We start from the raw sequence: 9027 nt of genomic DNA, 5'->3' as shown, positions 1-9027 counted from the left end.
GTGTACCGCAAAAAAAAAAAAAAAGTCTCAGATAATGTTTAAATATAGTTAACCAAAATTACAAACAAACAAACCCCCCAGTTTTGCCAATAAATTAAAAAAATAAGCAAAATGGTTAAGTGGTTAAAAGCTTAGATTGTTAACCTCATGTGGTGTATTTGAGGATGTGCACTGAAAACAGATCAACTATTTGAGACCAGCATGCAGATTTCCTTTTTCCTTATGATTTTTGTATGATGGTAAATTTCCACCCACCCCCATAAGATCTTACAAGTCTGTTTGTCCTGAATCTCAATAGGTGCCTTATGATGTGGAGGTTTTATTAGGTGGAACACATATAGGATTTCTGAACATTCTTTGAATTTCTGGGCTTTAATTCCATATTACCTTGGGCAGTGAGGAGGAGGAAGGAATATTATGAATTGGAGTTTGGGTTGAAAGTTGGATATTTGAAATATAAATGAAAACAATTCACTAGCAATGACTCTTGTTAATATTCTTTTGCCGAGGTAGTCTAACCTAGGGGAGCTGGTTATAAAAGAGCTTGTTGTATTTGATCTCTTGAATGTGCATGACTCTATGACACACTCTGTATTTTGCCATGGATTAACTTGATTTAACAGAATAAATACTCAAATGAGGATTGACAATACTGGTTTCGTGGGAGAGGAGGAGTAAGCTGATAGGTATGCCTGTAAGTTGTCAGGCAAAGCCTTAACAAAACCTTGATACGCATTTTAAATTGATTATTAATGAAGAGCAAATAGATAAACTAGATACACGTTGGCTTTGGGGATACTTCAAAAAGATTTTTTTTTTTTTTTTAGATTTGAAATTCATGACAGGTTTCTTTCATTCCTCCTTGGTAAATAATGAAATATTTACTGTCTAGACTGAGTAATATGACATGAAACAACAAACTGCACATGTCTAATTTATAACAAATCCGTTTCCTTAAGGGGCGGAAGAAAATCTGAGGACAGCTCTAAGGGCTCTTGTCTGCTTTCAGTGCTATCTTCTAGTCATACTGAAGATAGCACCTCTCCGGATGGGTCTTTCCCCTTCTTTTCCTCACCCCGGTCAATGTCGATCACGTGCACCACTCCAGGTTTTAGAATCAAGTCGTCGGTCTCTACCTGGCTCCTGTTGTCCTCCACCTCCATGTAGCTCCCTTTTGTTTGCTGGGCAGCTTTGTTGAAGGCTTCTTTAAAACGACGTTTGAGTTCAACATCTGGACAGAAGACATACTCATAAAGGCCACCAGCAAGGACAGCTCCTATTATTGGTCCAGCCCAATATATCTGGGGGAAAGATGGAAGAGTTATAGAGTGTAAGTAGAGTAAAACTATTCCTTCGAACAAGGCACGGATATAGAACTTAGCTGGTTTAAATTAAGAGAGCAAATGTGGGGCTCCCCTGGTGGCACAGTGCTTAAGAATCCGCCTGCCAATGCAGGGGACATGGGTTCGAGCCCTGGCACGGGAAGATCCCACATGCCACGGAGCAACTAAGCCCGTGGGCCACAACTACTGAGTCTGAGCTCTAGAGCCCATGAGCCACAACTACTCAGCCCACGAGCCACAACGACTGAAGCCCGCGTGCCTAGAGCCCATGCTCCACAACAGGAGAAGCCACCGCACTGCAACAAAGAGTAGCCCCATTTGCCGCAACCAGAGAAAAGCCCGTGCGCAGCAATGAAGACACAACACAGCCAAAAAAAAAAAAGAAAGAAAAAAAAAAGACATAAGTGGTTATTTTTTAAAAAAGAGAGAGAGCAAATGAGTCATGCATTAAAAAAAAGGAGAGAGAGAATTGGAAAGAAAATAAGAGAATACATTAAATCTACATCAGAGATCCATATATTGCTAAATAACATTTGAACAGAAAATAAGAAAAGACTGTTTCCTCTTCTCTTTTCCTGCTTTCATTAATTATGTTCTTTCCATTTTCTGATAATCCTTACAGTAAAGATAGGTCCTCTTTGGGGGTACGACTTCTTCAGCTGAAATAGAGGAAAAATTTTCTGGAGAGTACTTTTTTTCTTAATATTGCCATCTTACATTGGTCTTTTGCATAATCACAACCATAGTACAGATTGTATCACTTGGGGCTTTAATTATTCAGTACAGCATGATAAATGGAATATGAGCTTGACCACTTAGCAATCTTGTTACTGCTTGAATCTGTTACATAACTTCCTAAACCTTAATTTCCTCATCTGCAAAACAGGGATAATAATAATACATACCTCATGGGTTGTCAGGATTAAATTGAAATAATACTTGTAAAGTACTTTATAGTTCCAATTTCATTGTAACTTGCTCCATCCCATTGTTTCCTAGACAATTTAAAGATGTATGGGACTAGGCTGGCTATAAGTCACTTTCCTTATGTTACATGATTTTCTCTCTCAAGTTTGGTGATTTGATTTAAGAGAAAACCTCATGGTTTGCCCATTAATCTTCTTGCAGAGTGCTTTCATCCTCATGGTTCTTACACTGATGACTTGGTGGAAAAATCTGTACTGCATTTATGGATGATGGTTAGTTGAGGATTAGCCATTCCATAGGAATTTATTTCAATAACTGGAAGTTTCTATCATATTAGTTATGTGTCTAGAATAAAACAAGTTTTGAGTTTGGATAAACTTCAACACTTGCTTTAGAGCACACATAGGCTGTAGAATATTAGACATTCATTCAACAGATAGACTTGAGCAACAAAAACCCTGTTTATTGAGCACTCTTTCTCAGCTGGCTATACTCAGTGCTTTTCTTGTATTAACTCATTTAATTCTAATGATGACCTTTGAGATAGATATTATTATTATCCCATTTTATGGGTAAGAAAATGGACACGCAGAGAGGGTGAGAAGCTTGCTTAAGACTTCATGCTTAGCAAGTGATTAAGCTGGGATTTCAGGTCTGTCTGACTTCAGACCTCTCTTTTGAACCATTATACTGTTTTCTACGATACTACACTTCTCTCATTTGAAAAAAATCTGATGAATCCTTCTGGCTTAAAACACTCTCTGGAAATGAAGCTCACTTAGCATCCTCATTGCAAAATCTAAAGAAAATTCAAACTTTAAGCTGAAACTGAACACATATACTGTACAGGGAAATTGTTGACAAAGTGGCTGCAAGAACATTATGTTCACGTTCCTTATCTTGAACATGAAAGAAACCATGTCAGAGTTTACCTTCTCTATGCCCTTTCAAAGGAGAAATGAGAGCCCTCCTCTAAATGTCTTTGCGCTTTGTTCCTTTGGTAAGATCTCATTTGGTATGTTCTATTCCACAAGTGACAAATCCCGCAAGGGAGAAAAGGGACTGCTAAATCATTATGACACTTCCCCCAAAACACCTGTGAAGAAGACGTCTAGCCACATGCTCTCAAAAATAAACAAATCTCAGTTTCAAGTTGCTATTCCCAAACTCATAATGCCCTTTAAAGTAACTTTTAAAATTCATAAAGGTAAAGAAGTTCCACTGCTAAGAATATAGAAAATCCAGAAAAGAAGACTAAAAAATGTTATTACACTACACACAAAATTCATCATTAATATCTTGTTATTTATTGTCTATCCATCTATCTACAGACATACTTAAAATTAGTTGTTAATGTCACACAAGCTTTTCTACAAAACGGACATTCATTTTCTGTAGGATTAAGTTTGTTATAAAATAGCAACAACGGGAAACCCTGGATTCAATCAACAGCTAAGGATTTTTTTGCTACTTAAATTTTAACTAGTGTACCACAACTCAAGTACTTAATAAAAACATATATTTTCATTCACACATTAAAGTCCTCATGGATTAAAAGTTGTCATTTTTCTAAATTTTATTTACAAAAATTGTTTGAATAAGGTGACCTAAAAGTTGTACTTTTATCATAAGATCTATATACTGCCCGTTACAAATTTGTATTCCCATTAGTGTGGCAAATCTTTAGAGACATACATGGAAATATCAGTGGCAAAGTAACCAATCTCATGGGTGGTATTGTTGACTAAGTTTTTCATGTCTGGGTCCAAAACCTTGCTTTTGATCACTGACACTCATGCTGTTATTTAATGGGATAGATTACTTTAACGGGATAGATAGGTACACTTTTCTTAGAAGTGAATGCATATAGCAGTGGGGCAATTTCTTCTCATTTGCAACGTACATCAAGGTTGAGTGCGTGTGACTGTGTCAATGACCACTGTGTGCATGAGATTAAAACAAAAGCGACACCTACAATGGAAAAGAATCTGAGTATGTATAACTGAATCACTTTGCTGTACACCTGAAACTAACACAACCTTGTAAATCCACTACACTACAATAAGAACATAAATTCAAAACATAAGTGACATATTCTTACATTCATGACTTAAAAATAAAAGATGTAAAAGAGGATTCACGGCATATACATGAAAATAAAAGTTAGCTCCATTTGAAGCTGGCTGACATTCACCTATTTTTATTGGTTATTGTAAATTAGTGTGTAAGAGGTCTTCAAAACTGCCACATTATTCATTTAACAGATTGAAATTTCTTTTTGGTAAGAGACAATTGGAAAGAAATTGACTGTGGTATTTAACAATCGATACCACTGCTCTCTGGAAGCACTGTCCCCACGTTAATAAGTAGGGTAGGCATGAGGCTGAGAAGTGTGTCTTTTCTGAAAGTCATTTCTTTTTCCAGTTATGGTTATGGTGATAATAGCATTAATATTTGCACTAATTATTTCTCACCATCTGCAGTTCAAATGCTTCCAACTCCCATACTATTAACTGGGTTCGTGCTTTTGTAAACAAAAAAGGTAAATATTTTTGCAATGGGCTATGCTTTTAAGCATTTCTCTTTCTCTTCTTCTTTTTTTTTTCTTTTCTTTTTTTTTTTGCAAGCATATTTTCCATTATTGCTGGGAAGGATTGACTTTCAATTATTTAAACACCATATTCACTTCACCACCCTGATTTTAACTTGTTCCAGATAGGCAACCTCTATGTTCAATATATTTTGCTGAAGTCTGTCAGATACAGTGCCCAGAGCAGTGCTTTAAAAAAAAAAAAAAAAAAAAAAAAAAAAAGACTGTCACTGAAGGTCCAGAACTGATATGAGATGTTTTGTAGCAGACCTGTCCTAGTCTCTCCCTAGTCTTTATGAAAGATGTAATAAATTAGGGGTTCAGAGTTGGGAGGAAGAGAAACTAGTGAGCAAAATAATGGGAAAAAAAGAGCTCTCTGGGTAATTGTCCTCAACTGTAGGAAAACAGGCACAATGAACATGGTGGTTACCCAGTGGTTTTCCCAATTTCCCATGATAACTGCAGGTCCAAAGGATCGGGCAGGGTTCATGCTGGCACCAGTGTAATTGATCTATAGGGAAAAAGAATACAACTTCAGACATTGCTGAAACAGGGCTACTTAAAGGTAGACTTCATTGCAATGTGCTACCATTTACCAAGTCAGTTAGAGTTGTCCAGATGTAAGCAGCCATATCAATGTTCTCATCACAAAGTTAGCCAAAAAAAATCACCTAAAATGGACAGACATAGCTGGATACTAAAGAACTACAGCTGTGAAACATAACATCTTCATCCAGCTCTAGGGGTGAGGATAAACAACATGGATCAATTACTTAAACGGGCTTGGAAACTTACTGCAAATAAATGTCCAATTGCAACAGAGAATCCAATTGCTAAAGCTATGGAACCAGTGACATCAGTCCGTTTGGAATCACAGCTGGCAAAAATAGTAAACACCAACTGAAATGTGATTATTAACTCCACCAGGAGACCATGACCAGCACTAAGATTTCCATGAACCTGGAGAGAGAAAAATGCTCCATCTGAATTAAGGCAAGGGAACATTTTCTATGATAACATATCATTGTGAAAGGCACATTTTATCCCTGCAAAAACTGATGATTAGTTTGAGTCTTCTATCCCACCCCTAGTTGAGACACTTGCACCCCTGCCCCCTCAAAAAAGAAGAAATAAATTTCTACTCATTTTGGGCCATCACAGATAATTAATTACTCTTACAATGACCAAGGGGGAGTTTGTGCTGAATGTCCTTTTCTACAAAGGAAGCAAAACATGCCACTGCTGCACTTAACTTATAAAAGAGTTTCTTAAGAGTCTTGTAATTTTATAAGGCAATGATTAAATCCATTAATTAGGTTTAAATTAATTAATATATATTTCAATTAAAATTTAAACCATGTGTGGTTTTTTTTTTTGTTTTTTTTTTTTTAATTTTGCTGTATGCGGGCCTCTCACTGTCGTGGCCTCTCCCATCGTGGAGCACTAGCTCCGGACGCACAGCCCCAGCAGTCATGGCTCAAGGGCCCAGCCGCTCCGCGGCACGTGGGATCCTCCCGGACCAGGGCATGAACCTGCGTCCCCTGCATCAGCAGGCAGACTCCCAACCACTGCGCCACCAGGGAAGCCCTCATGTGTGGTTTTTTAATCAACCCTGGTGCTGACCTAACAAATGATATTCCTAATCAGCTAAGAACAAAACTAGGATCAAACGCCAATTTATTTTTTTAAGTGTGACCCTCGATGCAGATCATTTTAAACCTCAGGCACATGACAAGAAACAAAATTGTTCCTTTTGCTAGTGAACCAACAAATAATTGTAACAAAAATGCCTTAAGTTAAATATATAGTCAGTATAGTCACTGGGATAGAGAGAGAGAGGAAAAAAACCAACACAATTTTTGTGCTACCCAGACTTAGTGCTATTCAAGTTATTCAATAGCACATAATGATTTCATATGATGCAGTCAGCATGGCTGGAATCAGTTTTCACCCCTATCAAGAGTCATCAGACGTTCCCTGGGAATAAGTTAGCAGTTTTAGGAAGGTCTCTTAAGCCACCAGTTGTCACTTAGTAGTCTATAAGAAGCCTAGAGTCCGAGTTTGAAAACAAGAGCTAAAGATGGTACCGTTGTGACTCCCAGGCCTCCCACCACACTGGGAGGCGTGACCAGATAGAGAATCCCGGCTCCAATGATGGCACCCAGGCACTGGGCTGCGATGTAGAAGACAGACTTGGCAATGCTAATCTTCCTCGTGCACACCATGGCCACCGTCACGGCGGGGTTGATGTGGCCACCACTGATGTGGCCAAAGCACTGGACCATAGTTGCGATGCTCAGTCCAAAGCAGAGGGAGATGAGAACCATGTCGACTGGTAAGGGCTTTTCTGCTCCACCCCAGTTGATGGTGGAGCCCAGGCTGAGCAGGACAAAAATAAGCATAGCCAGAAATTCCGCTGTGACTGCCTTCCAGAAAGCTTGAGTCCAGACCCCTTTGAAGGCCACCATGATACTCTCTCTTCTACACAAAGGTCCACACTTACTGAAAGGAAAAACAAATCTGCATCAGAAGCTACCAATCCAAGGTTTATTGCCTTTAGGTGAGGACGTCCAGGCCCGCAGTCTTGCCCCACAGTAGGGAGGCCACCCGGCCAAAAGTTATTTGCATACAGAGAAAGAATACTTCTGGAAAATCTCCTTAATTACTTAATTATCTCTTGAGGAGATAATTAAGTAATTACTGTTAAGGTTATTCTAACAGTAAATATTGTTATGTTATTCTATTGAGATTGTTATTCTAATCTCCTTTGACTTAATATCCAAAGATCATCCAGTTTCACTGGAAAATTATCTGAATTGTCCCTAGAAAAGAAAATGTCTAAATCAAGTTCCTTAAAGAATTAAGAATAAAGTATATTTACCTTGTAGTCAATTCCCTCAGAGCAAGTTTTTACGTTTCAAGGTACTTTTTACATGTCATTTCTATTTGGAACCTACAGCCATAAAAAAGGGAGGTCTTTTCCAGTTTTGTCCTTTATGGTTCAAATGGCATTCTGGAAATGGATTTGTAGAGCTGACTGTCCCTCCCCTCCCCCATTGGAGACTCTGGACGAAGGCGAGTCCTGCTAGGAAGCCAGGAGGGCTGGAAGGCTGGAAGGCTGTCTTTAGAGAAGGTGAATCTTGTTTGGTGGGAGGGCCACTCGTGGTGACTGGCAGGGCCGGAGCTGGGACCCGGGACTGGGAAGGGGACGCTGCCATGCTCTCCCCGGCCAGCGGGAGGAGTCCGGGAGCCCTCCCGGGTCCGGAGGCGGCTCGGAGCCGTTTCAACCGCAGGCCCCAGGGGAGCCGGAGCGCCTGTCCGAGGGCGGGGACCGGCCACCTGGGCGGGGCGGGCTCCAGGCAGCGCCAGGTGCACAGACGCAGCGGCCCCGCCCGCTGGGTACCAGGCGCAGGCACCTCACCTGGGAAAGTGCAACCTGGCCTCCGCGCACTTTTGCAGGGTTGAGGGACCATCCCCTCTTGGGCCTGACTCTCCACCCCTTGACGTTTACCTCTCAGATAAAACCTCCCAAAGGGGATCCTGGAGGCCAGTGTGTACCAGCGGCGCCCCAGGCACCCTGCCCGCCAAGTGCGGGGGACAGCGACTTGGGCAGAGCTGCGGCAGGCAGGTGGGCAAGGAGAGTGGGGCCAGGGAGACCATGGTCCTCAAAGCAGGAGGCTCCGGAGAGCAGTTTTTTCTCTAGTGTCTTCCTGACGGCCTTCTCTAAATTCTGCTAGTGCCTCTTCCTGGGGCGGGGAGGGGGCGTTGGGGGTGGGGGAGCTTGCGAATGTGGTCTGGGAAGGGATTGGGGGGAGGGGGGAGGATGGGTAGGGCAGCGAGGCAGGCTTTGGGATGGAAGACCCTTTCTTCTTCGTAATGTCTTTGGATCTTTAGAGCTGAGAAGGGGTGGGGTTTGAGGATATTAATGGCAAGAAATGGCTAGGATTCCCCTTGGGAGGCAATGGCCTCAGTTACCCCATTATTCAAGACATTTGTCCTTATCCTTCGTCTGTGATAGTGCGGGAGGGGAGAAGCGTGGAGAGCATTTAGCGGAGACTCTCATCCCAGGGGACTGTGAAAAGGGTTAGACAAGAAAGCCAGGTATTTTAACAGGTTAGAATTATTGCAGCTTTCCCTCTGACACGGGCCCTTCCCCGCACTACCCCC

General features: G+C 41.1%; 1 protein-coding gene across 3 annotated transcripts in view; it reads right to left on the bottom strand.

Moving 5' to 3' along the window:
* Positions 1-825: 825 nt before the first annotated feature.
* Positions 826-9027, bottom strand: part of AQP4 (aquaporin 4) — a 9949-nt gene continuing 1747 nt past the window's right edge. Inside the window, exons 2-5 of one of the 3 annotated variants that reach the window (XM_007455368.1) lie at positions 6948-7362; positions 5656-5820; positions 5291-5371; positions 826-1301 (exon numbers count right to left, since the gene is read on the bottom strand). In XM_007455368.1, the coding sequence (XP_007455430.1) occupies positions 1023-1301; positions 5291-5371; positions 5656-5820; positions 6948-7328 (906 nt within the window). In that variant the 5' untranslated portion in view covers positions 7329-7362 and the 3' untranslated portion in view covers positions 826-1022. The remainder of the gene's footprint in view (positions 1302-5290; positions 5372-5655; positions 5821-6947; positions 7363-9027) is intronic. The other 2 variants (XM_007455367.1, XM_007455369.1) reach the window with 2 other exon arrangements.

The sequence above is a fragment of the Lipotes vexillifer genome, unplaced genomic scaffold (assembly GCF_000442215.2).
Source record: "Lipotes vexillifer unplaced genomic scaffold, Lipotes_vexillifer_v1.1 scaffold1018, whole genome shotgun sequence".
NCBI lineage: Eukaryota > Metazoa > Chordata > Mammalia > Artiodactyla > Lipotidae > Lipotes > Lipotes vexillifer.
The sequence above is the reverse complement of the archived record's forward strand: the minus strand, read 5'-3'. Positions and strand labels throughout refer to the sequence as shown.